General features: G+C 42.3%; 1 protein-coding gene across 9 annotated transcripts in view; it reads right to left on the bottom strand.

The window, feature by feature from the left end:
• Window positions 1–7,347: 7,347 nt before the first annotated feature.
• The window catches only part of LOC116945579 (signal peptide, CUB and EGF-like domain-containing protein 2), a 179,319-nt gene continuing 165,809 nt past the window's right edge, over window positions 7,348–20,857 (bottom strand). For all 9 annotated transcript variants that reach the window (XM_032960015.2, XM_032960017.2, XM_032960016.2 and 6 more), the window contains 4 exons: window positions 19,210–19,407; window positions 18,663–18,815; window positions 9,498–9,577; window positions 7,348–7,994 (listed from right to left, as the gene is read on the bottom strand). In XM_032960015.2, the coding sequence (XP_032815906.1) occupies window positions 7,842–7,994; window positions 9,498–9,577; window positions 18,663–18,815; window positions 19,210–19,407 (584 nt within the window). In that variant the 3' untranslated portion in view covers window positions 7,348–7,841. The remainder of the gene's footprint in view (window positions 7,995–9,497; window positions 9,578–18,662; window positions 18,816–19,209; window positions 19,408–20,857) is intronic.

The following is a 20,857-nucleotide window of genomic DNA, read 5'->3' as shown; positions in this document are numbered from 1 at the left end:
GGATGGACATGTCCAGCCGATTCATGAGCGTTAATACACGTGGGAGGAAACGGGAGCACCCACGCGTGCTCGGGGGACAACACCAGCCCACACAGATGGAGTCTGTCGTTACTTCATCGCCGCATGGCAATCCAATGTATGGCGCTTCAACACCCGCAGGAAGGGAGTTTTAACACCATTTCCGCGATTCGCTAATCCTCTGCCTTCGCAGTGCCGTGATCCGACAGGCGTGCACAACCGCTGCACAACTAAATTAGTTAAAGAAAGCCGTCCCTTGGTGTGGACCAATCAGTTTCAAGGACAATGCATATATTATCACAGTGTTTTTTGTTTGCGTTTTGACTGCAAGTATTGTGGTTAATGCAGACATGAATCCGTGTAAAAAGGTTTCAGTTTTGTTGCCAGAAAAAAGGGGAAAAACCCCTATTATAACTAAATTAGTGCTTGAAGAATGTGTCGTGTTTCGTGGAGACCAACGGCACAAGGGGAGACGCAAAGAGGAGAGTCCTCGTTGAATAATGACGTGACTGGTGATTTATTTTTACGACTTTTAGCGTGGGAGAGTTGCACAAAACCCTCAACGTGAGCAATGAAAACAAGGTAAAAGTTAAAATCGCTCCACGTAAATAGACGGACTAGTTCTCGTGTTATATTTTTTTGTTAGTTTTTACATATTGGACTGCAAATACTGAACAGCGTTTAAGTATTATTCTTAGCTCTTTCGGTAAAGTCACGTTGAAGGGAAACAATAAAATAATAAAATATATAAAACAAAAATTCTCACGACGTTTCGACCATAACACAAACGGTCGTCATCAGGTGTGTCGGTTTGCATTAATTAATTTATTTTTTAAACGATGTATTTATTTATTGCAAAGCCAATCATTGGAAAGACTTGATAAACCATTTCAGGTCTTAATTGATTGTTCACGCTTACGGTGGCTTTCAGACAGCATACATTAAGTTTTCGTCTCCCCCTTCCTCTTTTCAGAACATAGATGGACTCGTCCTTCTAAATTAACTGACAAATCGCTGCCCGTGGCGATGGCGTTTTTAAAATAAATAAATACACCGCTTTAAAATAAATAAATTAATACGAACCGACACACCTGATGACGACCGTTTGTGGTATGGTCGAAACGTCGTGAGAATTTTTATTGTTTTATATATATTTTATTATTTTATTGTTTCCCTTCAACGTGACTTTACCGAAAGAGCTAAGAATATGAATTACTGCAGTCGCGAAAACTTTAAATCTAAATTTAGCGTTTAAGTAATGAGCTGCACGCAGTCACGGTCCATCAGTCACCAGTGCGATCGATGCTACCATGATCCAAAGCTGTTGCAAAGTCCAGATGACCTAACCTTTTTTGCCTCACTTTTCTCAACGTTTGGCTCTGTTTGGTCATGCGGTGCATCGTACAAAGTTGGTGTAGGGGGGGCATACATGTGGGAATATAGTACAGTACAACGCTTTTTTTTTCTCGTGCACTACTCTCAGAACTCTCCAGGCTTAACCCTTCGTAGTTACTGGCGAAACGTCGTACTCTGATTGTAAACGTAGTGGCTTGGCTCTTCAACACACCGGTTAGTGCTGTACCAGTGACGAATTGGCACGTTCTGTTTACGTGAGGAACCTTACTAATTGGCTGTGTGGGGTGGTGGCGGGTTTAATGACAATTATAGATTTACGCTATCTCACCCAAAAAATAACTTGTGGATGATATTGGTCGCGAAAGCCTCCCCCGTGTTAAACCTTCACAGCTTAGCAGACCTGATGAGATCGGGTGTTTTGTGCGTGTGTGGTTTTTTTTTTCAAATTAAAAAAATCATTCGCTGACATTAATAATTAGCGATATGCTGCGGGAACGTCACTGCCATCAGCTACATTTCCCGAGCCGAGATGATAATGGGGAGAGATTAAAACCATCTTCAACCTTTTTCGCTCGTTGCTTGCAATTTCTCGTTGCCACCACGTGGTGGAGTGGTGTAACGCGCATCAGTGAGCCCAAGTCCTCAATCTTCTTTTTCTTCATCTTACGTGATGGCTGCTGGTGTAGATGCAGAGCATCAACTACAAGATCACATTCAGGTGCTCAAGGCCAGACAACCGCGTCAGGAGCCAGCGGAGTGGTGCATCGCTGCGACGTCTACTTCGTATTTGCAGCGTTACGCCCTGCGTGTTGTTTCCCCCGCACCTCCGAAGATGATGGCATATCATACGAATGGCTGTTCACAACTTGGGAGTAAACCGGAGCACCTGGAGAAAATGCCACCACGCGTGCTAGGGGGGAAGGGGGTGGGGACACACCGCTCGATCCCGACACAGTTTAGCTGTGACCGCCTTCTGGCGAGCCAGGGGGCACGGCTTCCTCTCGACGCCAATGGGAAAGGAATATCGCAACGTCTGTGCTGTGATCCACTAACCCCTCGTTGCTGCCTCCGCAGTGGCTGGATTACAGGCGTGCGTGCCAACACCGCCCGGTTATAACAAAAAAAAACATTAAGACATACTCTTTGGTTCTTTCGGTAAAGTCACGTAGGTAGAAAAATAAAACAAAATAAAAATAATATATCACGACGTTTCGATCGCAACACAAGTGGTCGTCCACAAAGCCACTACTCAACGATGCACGGACGATATTTGGCATGCACTAAAAAAATGTTACTCTGCATTTTAAAAAAAATCATTTGAGCTTTGTGATGATGCACGTTCTTGGCAAAAATCCGTTGGGCAGTACTTCTATTGCCCCTCACGTCTACGCTTCACGATGTAAACGAACATATTCTTTTGTTTTTATCAGGTAAGGCTCACTGAGCAATATAGCTTTTTTTTAATAAGCGACCTGGCCACAAATGACAGCTCAACGAAGTGGCTTAGCAAGTGGAAATGTGTCTAAGTCAAAATACTCTAACCGCGCGACGTTGATTTTAAATGCGGAGGGAAAAACCGGAGCAACTGGAGAAAAATCCACGCGACCACGGGGAGAGGGACACGCAAAGCTCCAAATATACAGGCGCCAATTTCGGGAAAAGGAAACGGAATTGTCAGTGGAAGGCTTAAGGTGGGTTCACGCTGGATCACTTACCGCACGTAACGTAACCTATAGATGAAGTCCAGGCATCCACCACATCCTATTGCTCCCAACAAACCTTCTCTCAACTCAACATCTCAGAGTAGGTTCGTCATGAACGATGGCAGATCTGGGGAGGCCTTCATCCAGCAGTGCATTAAGCATGGCCGATGATGAAAATTTAATTCCAAGACAATGTTTTCTTCCACGTATCCCTAATATCAGGTCTTGTGCAGTGCCATGGGCATGGAGATGCCCTCACTTCTGTTACTAGTCACTCGTCAAATTTTATTCGCAAGAATTCTTCAACGGGAGCTGATTGAAAAATTCGAGGCCTTGCCTACCCTCATTTTGTGACACCCCCATGATTCATTGGCTGCCGGTCCATAAGGTTAAACCTAGCGATTGGGGTCCACATATTTTCTAGGCAGCCGAGGTCAAATCAATATTGTGCAGTCGACTGTAATTAGGTTCAACACAATGCCGATGCAAGATCTTGGCACAAATCGATTCCTGCCACCAGAACATAGATCCCAAATCCTGGACTGTCCGGGTCAAACCTGGACAGATGTAAACCCGACTAAGCAAAAGTCGTGGCATGTGCAATGTCACAATGGCCATTGTTCCGTTATGCGTGATCAACGATTCCGTTTAAACCACAACCTTGGGCTAGGTTGACACCCAAACCATCAGTTCTGCAACTTGGTTGCATGCAACCAAATCGCTCCAGCTGCACACCCGCTTTCTTATCGTAGAGGCGCACTCTACTTACATTCATCGATCTGCTCAGCGATGTTGTTGTGCAACTGATCTGCTCGGGTGTGGACCTGGCTATACAAGTGGTGAGGATGGAGGCAGGGTAAGGAATTTTCAGATGAGAACATACTGGCACGTATTTTTTTAAATACTGGGCAAACGTTAACTCTTAATTCTTAAAAAGATAAATTGTGTACAGATTAAAAGTAATAAAATGAAAGTGGCCAGGTATCTCAGCGAACCGTCATTCAGCCGAGTTGTCAAGTGCAGCAATGACTGCACATCTTGGGTTTTGTGTTCAATTAAGGTAAATTTTAGCTCTGGGAATTACGATGTTAGTTTAAATTGTGATGTGATAACCTCAGCAGACTGTATGGGGGTGGGGAAAGTGCAACCCGCGTATTTAAAGGAAATCCAGGCCCACTTGTAGGATTTTTCCAATTAAAGAAATCCCCCATTTGTATTCTGATATATGGGGCAATCCATGAGAGATTTCCGAATGGGTTCGTTGTCTTGAGACATGGCAGTATCACAACGAGAATAGATCGGAGAGAAAGGAACAATTTCAAAGAATAACCATTTTTAACGTGCCTACCATTTTACCCTTTGAGAAGAAAATACACCCTTGTAACTCTATCATTTGTAATGGAAATTTGAATAATTTTATTGTGTTTTTATTTATTTGTAAGCCAATATTGTAAAATGTTTACTATAGAAATATTTCTCTAAGTCAATATTCTAAAAAAAAAACATTTTCCAGATGTAAACCTTTTCATATGTAAAGGTGCCGGCCCTGCATTGTCTGTTCATACCACTGCTGGGTCAACAGCTTCCAAAAAGAGGATAAGAGCCTCGGAAGAACTCCAAGAGGTGGAGGTACCCATACTTTCTCCCCACTTCACGCAACCTGCAGCAGAGTGACAATCGAACAGTTTCAAGGGCAATAATCCAGCCAAGACGACGTGAGACAAAACATTTATTTTTCTGTTACAGGAACGTTTTGCTAATTGCTACAGATGAAAGTTACAAACGGCAGTTTAGGTTAGGCTAGATGCTTTTTTACAGGTATACGACAGAGATATAGTGTTAACATGTTTGCCACTTTTTACCATAGGTAACAGTCATCTTATGAGTATATGAGCAAGAGCTTAAAGATTTTTTTTGGTCACTCGTTCTTTCAATAATGTTAAGACTACGCTGTACTTTTTCAGCCTTGCTGCAATGAAGGCGCTTTTCCGAAACAAAATGTTTAAACCCTATAAGTTGGTTACGATGCAGTAGAATATTATGAAAACGACAACAAATATATTTGCTATATTATAGAGGTACATAAAAAGTGGCTATTTATTATAATACAAAAACTATGTCAAAACTGTACCATAAAATGCAAGGCATGGTCGAAAAACAATTGATAGCATTTTATTAGAATGCAAAGACAAAAACTATGAACCAAAACATAATTATATAGATTGGCTTAACAGTTGCGCGATTCACGTCCATATCTTACCTGGCGCTACTGAGGTGCAAACGCAACAGGAATTTTTGCCATCGTACCAATGGGTCGGCGACACGCCAATTAAAGTACCTTTCGTGTTAATCCATCAAGCTTCAGAATGCTCATCTATGCATACTCGGGATTTTGTTGTAACCTAGCAGAAAAGTAGTATTGATGTACCGCATAAATATTGATATATTGTATTGGACATGCATTATTACACTGTGGTTATTTTTTTCTCTCGTCCTTTATTTTCTGCCCATATCTCCAGTCACGTCTCTCCCTCGGTGAATTTACAAATGTGGTGACGTTCCGTGTGGTTGCACAGGGGGGAGGGGGGGGATGCATCGCTTCACCTCTTCAGATGTACGTCCCTTTGGAAAATCGTCACCGTGTGCATGAGCGATAACCATCCCGATCCGTCTTGGAACAATGATAACTCGCAGTACAATTACAGTTTGCCGCTGGCGAGGTAATAAAAAAAAACATACCCATGACACATCGTGGGAGGAAGTTTTTAGAACAGCGGTCGACAAACCTGCAGCTGCGATGGCCGCAATGCGGCACTTTAAGAGGCACTGCCTCGTGTAACCTTATTGACGTTAGATTGCGGCTCTTGAAATATTGACGTTTTCTTTTAGCCAATTCGAAAATATGTGGCCCTTCCTCTTATTTTGGTTGACAACATCCTGATTTAGAAGAACGTCTTGAGTTCTGTATTATTACGTAACCGACAAATCAAATCGAGCCTCAATGTCCTGGGAAGATTTGCATATTTTCCCAGGATGGCTACCGCATCAAGAGGATGATCCTGGAAATATCAGAGCTGGTGACAAATTCTTAGTACAAGTGACTTAAATGCTCATAAGTCGTGGATAGAACGTGGTGAACACCACCGCGACTGCGTTTATATAATTTACTTGCTGCATGTCATCCTAAATCATTGTAAAATGTATCGATTTCATGAGCAGAAAATGAACGAATAGGGTTCCCACCACACAGTAAATTCAAGAATGAACTAAATATACCACTGATATTTAAGTTACAACGTTTTGGTGAAGGATCTCATAACCTTTTTTTCTTTTTTTAGTTTTTTTTTACACAATATACATGTTTTGGTTAAAGCATTTACGATTATAAAGCAGCAACTGCTGACGATAATAAAATAATGTACACATTTTTTTAAGTCAAAGGCCTAACGATGTGTTTCAGCCATCAACTCACAGTCAGTTAGTTGCCACGCCACACGCTAATTTGTGTTAATGTGTCAACTTCATTTTGTACAGCTTGTACCGACAATACCACATCCTGTGTGTGTGTGAGCTCCCCTGCATTTTCTTAAGGGCTGCTTATCAACGGACGCTTTTTATGTTTTTAACCACACGTTCTTTCTTATATATTTTTTGTTTTGCCAAGACGACAGGTTTGGTTGCTTGTGAACAAATAATGCAACATTTTTTTTTGCTCATTTATTTATGCGACTTTTTTTTTTGCTCACGAGGTTAGAAGACTTGGAATTCACATTTTCAAGTGCAATTTTCTACATCTCTTGTATTCGTTTTCAGGCATCACATTTCACTTTGGTATCAGTTCCAAAAAATTGTGGCCAGGTTCTTTAAGTAGTCTCCCCCACCCACCCACCCAAACCCTACACCCTCCCAACACACCCACCCCCCCCCACCCCCGCCTTTCCAACACACAGCATTTCGTTAATAAGCTGTGTATAATAAGCAATCAACACAAATTCAGCTTTTTAACCCATCTAGTCTAGTAATATAATCCACAGAGCCTCTGTTTAATGTCCATAAATACAATAGTGATCTTGCAAGCTGATGATATGAACCCACTTGCTGGGGGGAAAAAAAAAAAGAGTCTAACCTTTTGTATACAAAATACAGTAGTGCATATATAACAAGCAAGAGTGCCTTTCTGTCCATGCAAGAAAATCTTCTGGGATTTTTCTTAGAAATATTTTCCAGAAGACTCGTTGCTGTACGCACAAAGGTTTCTATTCACGCGGTCCTTTTACAGATTTTCCATTTAGCCTTTTTTTTTAAATCTTAAGTTTTCTTCTTCTTCTTCTTATTGTTTCTTTTTAAAACACTGGACTTTCTTGGGATGTCTTCGGGCGAACAACTTGCATAACAAGGCCGAGAGAGTTCTACGAAGTGTTAACAAATGCACAGCAGCAGCCGCCGTTAGCCGGGCAAGAGAGGGAGAGCCGTTTTCTGCCTCGGGTGAACTTGCCGAAGCTCTAGTTAGGTGTCGAAGCACTGCTCGAGTTAGAAGACAAAAAGTCAAAATCCGCTCAGGACGTAGGTGTGTGTGGGGGTGACGGGGGGGGGGGGGTGGCGGTGGGGGCGGTTCACACCCCCCCACCCCCCCCGAACCCCCCCCCCACCCCCCCGAACCCATCATTAGCACGCGTAGCTTCATCCGGCGAGCAGAAGGCAAGGGTTGTTCCAGCTGTCACTCAAAAGAGAAGGTGCAGTGCTTCCCCTGCGGCCGCCGGCACGTTATTTGTAGGGCCTCAGGAACCGCGACACTTTGGAGTGCAGGAACTTAATGAAGGACTGCGGGAACATCTTTTTGGAGTCCGCCTTCGTGTATTTGAAGTAGTTCTGCGGGTGCGCCAGCACCTCGAACAGAATCTTGATCAAATTTTTATCCTGCGGGCGAGAGGGGGCACAACGGCGCGTTAAATCCGTCTCGGCGCAGGCACACACAAACGCCTCTGATTCCAGTCTCCGTTATCCGTACTTCCGATTAACCGTGCACTCAAAGCCATCCGCAGACCTTTGGGGCAGTCTATAAATGATGTCACGCGATTTTGGACGATTTTTGACCCCCCCCCCCATCGTCACACGGCGTTATAAAAAGTCAGACCCCCCCCTCAAATATGACGTCACAAAGCTCTGCCCCCCCCCCCCCCCAAAAAATAGAAAACATGCTTCAAATCGCTTTATACTATTGTCACTGTAGTGCGTATTTAATGTGGCGCTGCACTCTGATGTTGTAGGAGAAAACATTTATTAAAAAGTCTATTTAATTAAGTAGAACGTGTTGTCTATATTTATTTAAAGTTGCGCATTTTGATGTGACGTCACATTTCTCAAACCCCCCCCCGGTCACACATCGTCACAAATGTCTGACCTCCCCCCCATGTGCGTGACGTCATTTATGGACGGCCCCTATGCACTACAGTCGTTATGTATTGTCCGATCCTTCATGCGGGTAAGGTGAAGTGACCCGGGAGAAGAGGCGAAGTCACCCTATTTACCAAGTGTATCCACGCTGCACCATGTGGATTAAAGGGAGCAAAATATGTGGACAAATATTTGGACAATAGTTAGGATCTGGTTTTCACAGTGCCCTCCACAGAGAATCAGACTGGGAGTTTTTAATGTATGGCCCTTTTGTCAATCCACTACTGAAGGCTTATTAGGTTATGGGGGTCGTTTGGCCATACTTCACCACGCTGACCAGTGTGGTTTTGTGAATGAGAGGTGATGGGGGGAGCAGGACCAATTCGGATATCATTTTGAAATATCCGTCTTGATTATTTTGCTGCTATAAATTTGAACATGATGGGCCATTGTGTTGACCTATCATTTTGTGGCTGGGTCGATTCTGAACAATAATCTAATAGCTCAGTGGGCTTTACCTGGTAAGATACAAGGTATCTTCATTTTATTTGGATATATTTTTAAGTGATTTGTATCCCCTTCTAATGATTTGCACTCATATCGTGTTTTCGTACCGTTTGCTGTTGTAACGTTCTGAGCCCGTGCCCCTACTGGACATCTGCGAAAAACAGCTTTATAGCTCATTGGATTCCACCGGAATAAATTAATGTTCTGATTCTGGATATCACTCACCACGTGTATTAGCCATCACTACCAGGTGGAGTCAAACACTTGTCTTGGGGAATTTTTTCTAGGCCTATGAGCTTTCCTCCTCACGACTCTATTGCGCTCTATGTTGTGCAAATGCATCCTTTGTAACTTTTTACACTTTAACACACGCAGTATTTAAGGCAATGTAACGTGTAAATTACGATTTAAAACACACACATGTTTGGAAAGTATAATATATTATTAGCATAATCTCTTGGAGTGCCTGTTGGAAAATATGCCTGTGTTGCCCGCTCAGGAAAAGCCTCTTAGGCAGACCTTGAGTATTTCCTGGTGATTTTCTGATGCGTATAGCCTCCCATCACGAACGATGTCTTCAATTAGCTCCTGGTAGTCCTCTGGGAAAAAACGGAGAACACAGAACGTGCAAGATTACATTGACAAAGGCTCAGCTGTAATGAATAACACTAGTTGTATCCAGCTGTAATCTATATACATAAAAGGAAAATTTGTGAATGTGTGTCTGTTCTAAATGTTTAGCATACTTCCCAACATGCAACAAACTTTGAAATTTGGCATGTGGGTAGCTTCCAGACTGTACACAATGCAAAAAATATAAAAATAGGCTTTTTATTTGGGGGGGGGGCGCAATAATGGATATATTTTGCACGGCAAGTGAGCGGTGACGTCACATCTGTGATGTCACCCGCATGCGGCAGCGTCACGCAGTGTGCCTGCTGACGTCACGCATCCCCTCCACCATCCGCGTAGGCCGTGTATTAATCTAAGACAAGAATCCAAGTCTCGGCGAAGCCGGGTAGTAAAGCTAGTCATTAATAACACAAGTTGTATCCAGCTGTAATGATTACTATTGTAACGACTTCAGAGACACGAACTGTACAGGGCTTCTTTATTATTTCTCGTCGGCATACAGCTACGACTGTCACAGTGTAACATAGCGCTCACTGACTAGACGGCGACGACGATGACGTCTAACTATATAGCTGGTTGACTATATAGTGATGACGGTGATGTCCAACTATATAGCTGGTTGACTATATAGTGATGACGGTGATGTCTAACTATATAGCGGGTTGACTATATAGTGATGACGGTGATGTCTAACTATATAGCGGGTTGACTATATAGTGATGACGGTGATGTCTAACTATATAGCTGGTTGACTATATAGTGATGACGGTGATGTCCAACTATATAGCGGGTTGACTATATAGTGATGACGGTGATGTCTAACTATATAGCGGGTTGACTATATAGTGATGACAGTGATGTCTAACTATATAGCGGGTTGACTATATAGTGACGACAGTGATGTCTAACTATATAGCTGGTTGACTATATAGTGATGACGGTGATGTCTAACTATATAGCGGGTTGACTATATAGTGATGACGGTGATGTCCAACTATATAGCTGGTTGACTATATAGTGATGACGGTGATGTCTAACTATATAGCGGGTTGACTATATAGTGATGACGGTGATGTCTAACTATATAGCGGGTTGACTATATAGTGATGACGGTGATGTCCAACTATATAGCGGGTTGACTATATAGTGATGACGGTGATGTCTAACTATATAGCGGGTTGACTATATAGTGATGACGGTGATGTCTAACTATATAGCGGGTTGACTATATAGTGATGACGGTGATGTCCAACTATATAGCGGGTTGACTATATAGTGATGACGGTGATGTCTAACTATATAGCGGGTTGACTATATAGTGATGACGGTGATGTCTAACTATATAGCGGGTTGACTATATAGTGATGACGGTGATGTCCAACTATATAGCTGGTTGACTATATAGTGATGACGGTGATGTCTAACTATATAGCGGGTTGACTATATAGTGATGACGGTGATGTCTAACTATATAGCGGGTTGACTATATAGTGATGACGGTGATGTCCAACTATATAGCGGGTTGACTATATAGTGATGACGGTGATGTCTAACTATATAGCGGGTTGACTATATAGTGATGACAGTGATGTCTAACTATATAGCGGGTTGACTATATAGTGACGACAGTGATGTCTAACTATATAGCTGGTTGACTATATAGTGATGACGGTGATGTCTAACTATATAGCGGGTTGACTATATAGTGATGACGGTGATGTCCAACTATATAGCTGGTTGACTATATAGTGATGACGGTGATGTCTAACTATATAGCGGGTTGACTATATAGTGATGACGGTGATGTCTAACTATATAGCGGGTTGACTATATAGTGATGACGGTGATGTCCAACTATATAGCGGGTTGACTATATAGTGATGACGGTGATGTCTAACTATATAGCGGGTTGACTATATAGTGATGACGGTGATGTCTAACTATATAGCGGGTTGACTATATAGTGATGACGGTGATGTCTAACTATATAGCGGGTTGACTATATAGTGATGACGGTGATGTCTAACTATATAGCGGGTTGACTATATAGTGATGACGGTGATGTCTAACTATATAGCGGGTTGACTATATAGTGATGACGGTGATGTCTAACTATATAGCGGGTTGACTATATAGTGACGATGGTGATGTCTAACTATATAGCTGGTTGACTATATAGTCACGACGGTGATGTCTAACTATATAGCGGGTTGACTATATAGTGATGACGGTGATGTCTAACTATATAGCGGGTTGACTATATAGTGATGACGGTGATGTCTAACTATATAGCGGGTTGACTATATAGTGACGATGGTGATGTCTAACTATACAGCTGGTTGACTATATAGTCACGACGGTGATGTCTAACTATATAGCGGGTTGACTATATAGTGATGACGGTGATGTCTTACTAAATAGCTGGTTGATTATATAGTGATGACGGTGATGTCTAACTATATAGCGGGTTGACTATATAGTGATGACGGTGATGTCTTACTAAATAGCTGGTTGATTATATAGTGATGACGGTGATGTCTAACTATATAGCGGGTTGACTATATAGTGATGACGGTGATGTCTAACTATATAGCTGGTTGACTATATAGTGACGACGGTGATGTCTAACTATATAGCTGGTTGATTATATAGTGATGACGGTGATGTTTAACTATATAGCGGGTTGACTATATAGTGATGACGGTGATGTCTAACTATATAGCTGGTTGACTATATAGTGACTACGGTGATGTCTAACTATATAGCGGGTTGACTATATAGTGATCACGGTGATGTCTAACTATATAGCGGGTTGACTATATAGTGATGACGGTGATGTCTAACTATTTAGCGGGTTGACTATATAGTGACGATGGTGATGTCTAACTATATAGCTGGTTGACTATATAGTGATGACGGTGATGTCTAACTATATAGCTGGTTGACTATATAGTAACGATGGTGATGTCTAACTATATAGCGGGTTGACTATATAGTGACGACGGTGATGTATAACTATATAGCGGGTTGACTATATAGTGACGATGGTGATGTCTTACTATATAGCGGGTTGACTATATAGTGATGACGGTGATGTCTAACTATATAGTGGGTTGACTATATAGTGACGACGGTGATGTCTAACTATATAGCAGGTTGACTATATAGTGACGACGGTGATGTCTAACTATATAGCGGGTTGACTCTATAGTGATGACGGTGATGTATAAATATATAGCGGGTTGACTATATAGTGACGATGGTGATGTCTAACTATATAGCGGGTTGACTCTATAGTGATGACGGTGATGTCTAACTATATAGCTGGTTGACTATATAGTGATGACGGTGACGTCTAACTATATAGCGGGTTGGCTCTATAGTGATGACGGTGATGTATAACTATATAGCGGGTTGACTATATAGTGACGATGGTGATGTCTAACTATATAGCGGGTTGACTATATAGTGATGACGGTGATGTCTAACTATATAGCTGGTTGGCTCTATAGTGATGACGGTGATGTATAACTATATAGCTGGTTGACTATATAGTGATGACGGTGATGTCTAACTATATAGCGGGTTGACTATATAGTGACGATGGTGATGTCTAACTATATAGCTGGTTGATTATATAGTGATGACGGTGATGTCTAACTATATAGCTGGTTGACTATAGAGTGATGACGGTGATGTCTAACTATATAGCGGATTGACTATATAGTGATGACGGTGATGTCTAACTAATTAGCGGGTTGACTATATAGTGATGACGGTGATGTCTAACTATATAGCGGGTTGACTATATAGTGACGACGGTGATGTCTAACTATATAGCTGGTTGATTATATAGTGACGACAGTGATGTTTAACTATATAGCGGGTTGACTATATAGTGATGACGGTGATGTCTAACTATATAGCGGGTTGACTATATAGTGATGACGGTGATGTCTAACTATATAGCGGGTTGACTATATAGTGACGATGGTGATGTCTAACTATATAGCTGGTTGACTATATAGTCACGACGGTGATGTCTAACTATATAGCGGGTTGACTATATAGTGATGACGGTGATGTCTTACTAAATAGCTGGTTGATTATATAGTGATGACGGTGATGTCTAACTATATAGCGGGTTGACTATATAGTGATGACGGTGATGTCTTACTAAATAGCTGGTTGATTATATAGTGATGACGGTGATGTCTAACTATATAGCGGGTTGACTATATAGTGATGACGGTGATGTCTAACTATATAGCTGGTTGACTATATAGTGACGACGGTGATGTCTAACTATATAGCTGGTTGATTATATAGTGATGACGGTGATGTTTAACTATATAGCGGGTTGACTATATAGTGATGACGGTGATGTCTAACTATATAGCTGGTTGACTATATAGTGACTACGGTGATGTCTAACTATATAGCGGGTTGACTATATAGTGATCACGGTGATGTCTAACTATATAGCGGGTTGACTATATAGTGATGACGGTGATGTCTAACTATTTAGCGGGTTGACTATATAGTGACGATGGTGATGTCTAACTATATAGCTGGTTGACTATATAGTGATGATGGTGATGTCTAACTATATAGCTGGTTGACTATATAGTAACGATGGTGATGTCTAACTATATAGCGGGTTGACTATATAGTGACGACGGTGATGTATAACTATATAGCGGGTTGACTATATAGTGACGATGGTGATGTCTAACTATATAGCGGGTTGACTATATAGTGATGACGGTGATGTCTAACTACATAGTGGGTTGACTATATAGTGACGACGGTGATGTCTAACTATATAGCAGGTTGACTATATAGTGACGACGGTGATGTCTAACTATATAGCGGGTTGACTCTATAGTGATGACGGTGATGTATAACTATATAGCGGGTTGACTATATAGTGACGATGGTGATGTCTAACTATATAGCGGGTTGACTCTATAGTGATGACGGTGATGTCTAACTATATAGCTGGTTGACTATATAGTGATGACGGTGACGTCTAACTATATAGCGGGTTGGCTCTATAGTGATGACGGTGATGTATAACTATATAGCGGGTTGACTATATAGTGACGATGGTGATGTCTAACTATATAGCGGGTTGACTATATAGTGATGACGGTGATGTCTAACTATATAGCTGGTTGGCTCTATAGTGATGACGGTGATGTATAACTATATAGCTGGTTGACTATATAGTGATGACGGTGATGTCTAACTATATAGCGGGTTGACTATATAGTGACGATGGTGATGTCTAACTATATAGCTGGTTGATTATATAGTGATGACGGTGATGTCTAACTATATAGCTGGTTGACTATATAGTGATGACGGTGATGTCTAACTATATAGCGGATTGACTATATAGTGATGACGGTGATGTCTAACTAATTAGCGGGTTGACTATATAGTGATGACGGTGATGTCTAACTATATAGCGGGTTGACTATATAGTGACGACGGTGATGTCTAACTATATAGCTGGTTGATTATATAGTGACGACAGTGATGTCTAACTATATAGCTGGTTGACTATATAGTGACGACAGTGATGTCTAACTATATAGCGGGTTGATTATATAGTGATGACGGTGATGTCCAACTATATAGCGGGTTGACTCTATAGTGACGATGGTGATGTCTAACTATATAGCGGGTTGACTATGTAGTGATGACGGTGATGTATAACTATATAGCGGGTTGACTATATAATGATGATGGTGATGTTTAACTATATAGCGGGTTGACTATATAGTGACGACAGTGATGTCTAACTATATAGCTGGTTGACTATATAGTGATGACGGTGATGTCTAACTATATAGCTGGTTGACTATATAGTGATGACGGTGATGTATAACTATATAGCGGGTTGACTCTATAGTGATGACGGTGATGTCTAACTATATAGCGGGTTGACTATATAGTGATGACGGTGATGTCTAACTATATAGCGGGTTGACTATATAGTGATGACGGTGATGTCTAACTATATAGCGGGTTGACTATATAGTGATGACGGTGATGTCTAACTATATAGCGGGTTGACTATATAGTGATGACGGTGATGTTTAACTATATAGCTGGTTGACTATATAGTGATGACGGTGATGTATAACTATATAGCGGGTTGACTCTATAGTGATGACGGTGATGTCTAACTATATAGCGGGTTGACTATATAGTGATGACGGTGATGTCTAACTATATAGCGGGTTGACTATATAGTGATGACGGTGATGTCTAACTATATAGCGGGTTGACTATATAGTGATGACGGTGATGTTTAACTATATAGCGGGTTGACTATATAGTGACGACAGTGATGTCTAACTATATAGCGGGTTGACTCTATAGTGATGACGGTGATGTCTAACTATATAGCGGGTTGACTATATAGTGATGACGGTGATGTCTAACTATATAGCGGGTTGACTCTATAGTGATGACGGTGATGTCTAACTATATAGCGGGTTGACTATATAGTGATGACGGTGATGTCTAACTATATAGCGGGTTGACTATATAGTGATGACGGTGATGTCTAACTATATAGCGGTTTGACTATATAGTGATGACGGTGATGTCTAACTATATAGCTGGTTGACTATATAGTGATGACGGTGATGTCTAACTATATAGCTGGTTGACTATATAGTGATGACGGTGATGTCTAACTATATTACTGGTTGACAATATAGTGATGACGGTGATGTCTAACTATATAGTGGGTTGACTCTATAGTGATGATGGTGATGTCTAACTATATAGCGGGTTGACTCTATAGTGATGAGGGTGATGTCTAACTATATAGCTGGTTGACTATATAGTGATGATGGTGATGTCTAACTATATAGCGGGTTGACTATATAGTCACGACGGTGATGTCTAACTATATAGCTGGTTGACTATATAGTTATGACGGTGATGTCTAACGATATAGCGGGTTGACTATATAGTGACGACGGTGATGTCTAACTATATAGCGGGTTGACTATATAGTGATGACGGTGATGTCTAACTATATAGCTGGTTGACTATATAGTTATGACGGTGATGTCTAACTATATAGTGGGTTGACTATATAGTGATGACGGTGATGTCTAACTATATAGCGGGTTGACTATATAGTGACGACGGTGATGTCTAACTATATAGCGGGTTGACTATATAGTGATGACGGTGATGTCTAACTATATAGCGGGTTGACTATATAGTGATGACGGTGATGTCTAACTATATAGCGGGTTGACCATATAGTGATGACGGTGATGTCTAACTATATAGCGGGTTGACTATATAGTGACGACGGTGATGTCTAACTATTTAGCGGGTTGACTCTATAGTGACGACGGTGATGTCTAACTATATAGCGGGTTGACCATATAGCGGGTTGACTATATAGTGACGACGGTGATGTCTAACTATTTAGCGGGTTGACTCTATAGTGACGACGGTGATGTCTAACTATATAGCGGGTTGACCATATAGCGGGTTGACTACGCCCCTCTTCTCGAACTCCCTCTTTGACCCTTGGCATAGTCATCCCCCCTTGTGGTCGCTCACGTGCATACTCTCTTCTGTTGTTTGTGTGCTGTTCTCCCACCCGTAATTATCCCTTATGGCCGCCAGTCGGCGCACTGTCTCTACATCATCAATAGTGGTATACACCGTTAATCATCAATAACATTAGTTGCATCCAGCTGTAAACATTAATATCACCGATGGTATGCACCTGTAAACATTAATAACACTTGTGGTATCCAGGAAAGGTACACTGAGTCCAAGGACCCTTTTTAAAGAGGTTCCGGCCACATTTTTTTAAATATTAAGATGTTTTCAGCCAATGTATTGCATGTTCATGAATGTGGGAGAAAACCGCAGATGGCGGTTAGTCCACTTTGCCGTACTGCCTTCTCCTGGAGAGTCAGCGTACGGCACCTCGTTCGCCCACGGATTGCCGGTGTGCATTGCCACCACCGCGTGGCATGCACAGATTGACCCCTCCTGCTATTAGATGAGTTGTCATGCTTTGGAGCTGTGATTCACTTGAAGAGTTAACACTTTATTCGTCTATTTAGCACAGCCACTTGTACATCAATTGTAGTCTTCTGGGTTACAAATGATGAACGTGAAGCCTAACCATTAGGCGATGCGTGGACTTCAATTGTCTTGGTTGTATCCTGCCTCATTTTATGTTTAGTTTTACGTGTCATTATACACGTAAATGTAGCACAAGCCAATAGTTTGCATGTAACTCACATCAATTGTAAATAATAGATTGCTGTTCCATTCGTAGCATCATGAGTGAGCATAATGAGACATTTTGAGATGGCAATTATATAGATGAGACACTATGTAAAATTAAGTAATATTGAATAAGTAATTTTAATTAATAAATTGACATATAATTTAAGCCTACCATATACCATTTTATTCCTGGAATCTATACCCCCTGTTAAAAGCTAATTTGGGTACTTCAACTTTTTTCAAAGAAGTCTGGCTGGCACGGAACAGTAGGCCAAATACTCTGTAGAGGGGGCTCTCCAGAGTTTTCTCTATTAGAGGCCCTTCTTCATGTTTAACAAAAAATATTTGTATTATTATATTTCGGTAGGAGCCCAGTACTGTGCACAAACCTGCGTCGCAGGGAGGGCGGAACAGAAACAAACTTCGCGGGCCGCAGGGCCCGGACGCTATGCCACCTGGGCTTTGAGAAGGGGCCAGGGTGGGCTCACTGCCCCACCCAGTGGAGGCCACGAGCGGTGGAGAAAATAACTTTAAAAAGAAAGTAGAGGGAGCAGAGCAGGGGGAAGAGGGGGAGGGGAGGAACTGGTAAAAGTAAATGGAGGAGCACTTAGGAAGGAACAACTTGGTGAACTTATCGGCCTATCATCGCCCCACGAGCGGTGATCGGCTCCTGTCCAACCCCCGGTGCAAGGGTTGGCACTCCTCCCTTCCTCCTTCATCCTAAAAAAACCCCGTCTACGATAGTCCGCCTGCGATGGCACGTACCGTCGTACGTCACGTAGTGGACCTGGAAGCCCTTGGCGCTGTTGCCCTCGTTGGACTTGAACTGCACCCAGAGGCGGCGCGAGCGGGAGGTGAAGGCGATGGGCCGCTCGTACGTCTGGCACGTCTCGTAGGTGGTCACCGAGTACGGCGAGGCTGCCCGAGGGGAGACAAACACGTCAGGCGGCTTGAAATCGTCGCCCGCGACCGCTTCGTCCGCGCCCGAAGCGGGGGAAGAGTTGCGCGGGCAAGGGAATGAAACGGCGCGTTCAGGATCGTGGCGGAACATTCACAGTTCGTAATCGCGCACCGCCGCAACAAATCGCTGAGCCGACCGCTGGTCCAGAGAAAGCTCTCGACCGGTTTCGACCTTCCGGGTCTCGTCAGCAAAGTCCGGCTTTTTAAAATAGCTAAAAAATTTAATTACCAAAATGTTATCGGCGAATATAAACTACGGGGGGAGGGGGGGGGGGGGGGCGCGCGTTCAGCAACCCTCTACCGGCTTTAACCGGCGCGTGGCGGCGGCAAATCTCCCCACCGATGCGCCTACCGGTTTTCCTCATGACGAGGTAGTCCCCGCACTCGTCGTCGATCGGCAGGAAGATCTCGGGCACCACGATGAGGATGCGCCGGTTCTGCGGCGGGCTGATGTTCCACGTGCACTCCACGTTGGAGGGGTAGTCGCCCGGGTAGTTGGGCGACTCGATGAAACCGGTGAACTCGCCCAGCTCCCCGCCGCACAGCGTGTCTGCGAGTGCAAGGACGTCATGCCGCGGTCACCGTCACGTGACGGGGCGCCACGGTGGCTAGGAGATGTTAACTGCCTCGCCTGGCATACAGGAGGTCGTGGGTTCGATCCCGACCCTGATGCCTCTATATGTGGAGTTTGCATGTTTCTCTCCCAGTGGTCGTGTGGATTTTTCTCCGGGTCCTCCGGTTTTTACCTCCACATTTATAATCATGCTTTTCGAGTAGTTGGCTGCTATAAATTTCAACATAAGCCAATTTTGATTTAAAGCTTTCGTGACTGCAGGGATTCATATTCTCGGTTCTTTCGGTAAAGTCACGTAGAAGGGAAACAATAAAATAATACAAATATAAAATACAATTCTCACGACGTAGAAGGGAAAAATTTTCTTGCTGTGGTTTTTCACACCTGATGATGATTGCTTGTGTTGCAGTTGAAACGTCGTGAGAATTTTATTTTTTTATATTTTTATTATTTTATTGTTCCCTTCTATGTGACTTTACCGAAAGAACCAAGAATATAAGCCAATTTGTTGAGCTATCCATTGTGGCCAAGTCACTTCTAAAAAAGAGCTATATAGCTCAGTGGGCCTTAACCTGGTAAAATAAAAAATAAACCTTTTAGTGTTGTCGTTTTTTAATAGCACCAGCCTCTCGAGGGGTCTTTGGATATCTAAATATTCGATAAAATTCTGGGTAGTGATTCGATTGGAGGATCAATATATATATTTACATTGTTGTTAATGTGTGTTGTTCACAAAAATTTAAGAAACTGGAAAGAGAGGTAGATCTCACAGGAGAATGGCTTGATGACGAACTAAGAGATTGGTGGCAGACACATTTGGCACTTTAACACGTAGGCTTTCGCGACCAATATCATTCTTAAGAGGTTTTTTTTTTTGGGTTAGATCGCGTTAATATTTATATTTACGCGATCTGACCCAAAAAAACCTCTATTATAGATGTGGCACTGCTTGAGCATATTGGCACAAGACAGAGGAAAGTGGAAACAAATAACGAAATGTGCAGTGGACACCAACGGGCTATCTGCCCATGGATCGTGATGATAATGATGATGAGTGTAGCAGCTCCAGTGGCTGCAAGGGTCATGTGCAATCCGTCACGTTATTGTTATTAATACTACTACTACTGCTACGATTGTTTACCCAAAAAAGCCTCACTGAGTCTCAAAACGTGCAATTATTTATTTATGACCGTTGAGTCAGCTGGCCAGGGATTGGGCAAATACGTTTCCCACTTTTCACCCAGAGTCAACCGGAGCGCACAGACTTAAGTGTTTCTGAATGTATCACCAAAAGAAATGTAAATATATAAAATTTTAAAAAGACGAGTTAATATATGTACATTTGAAAGTAATTACAGTAAAAATGTTAAACACTTAAAATCACGTCGATTATTTTTTTCTTATTCAGGAGGGTCCTGTCAAGTTT

This window comes from Petromyzon marinus, chromosome 24 (assembly GCF_048934315.1).
Source record: "Petromyzon marinus isolate PM22_M1 ecotype Great Lakes invasive population chromosome 24, UKy_Petmar_22M1.pri1.0, whole genome shotgun sequence".
NCBI classification, from domain to species: domain Eukaryota; kingdom Metazoa; phylum Chordata; class Hyperoartia; order Petromyzontiformes; family Petromyzontidae; genus Petromyzon; species Petromyzon marinus.
This window is presented reverse-complemented; position numbering and strand designations above follow the sequence as displayed.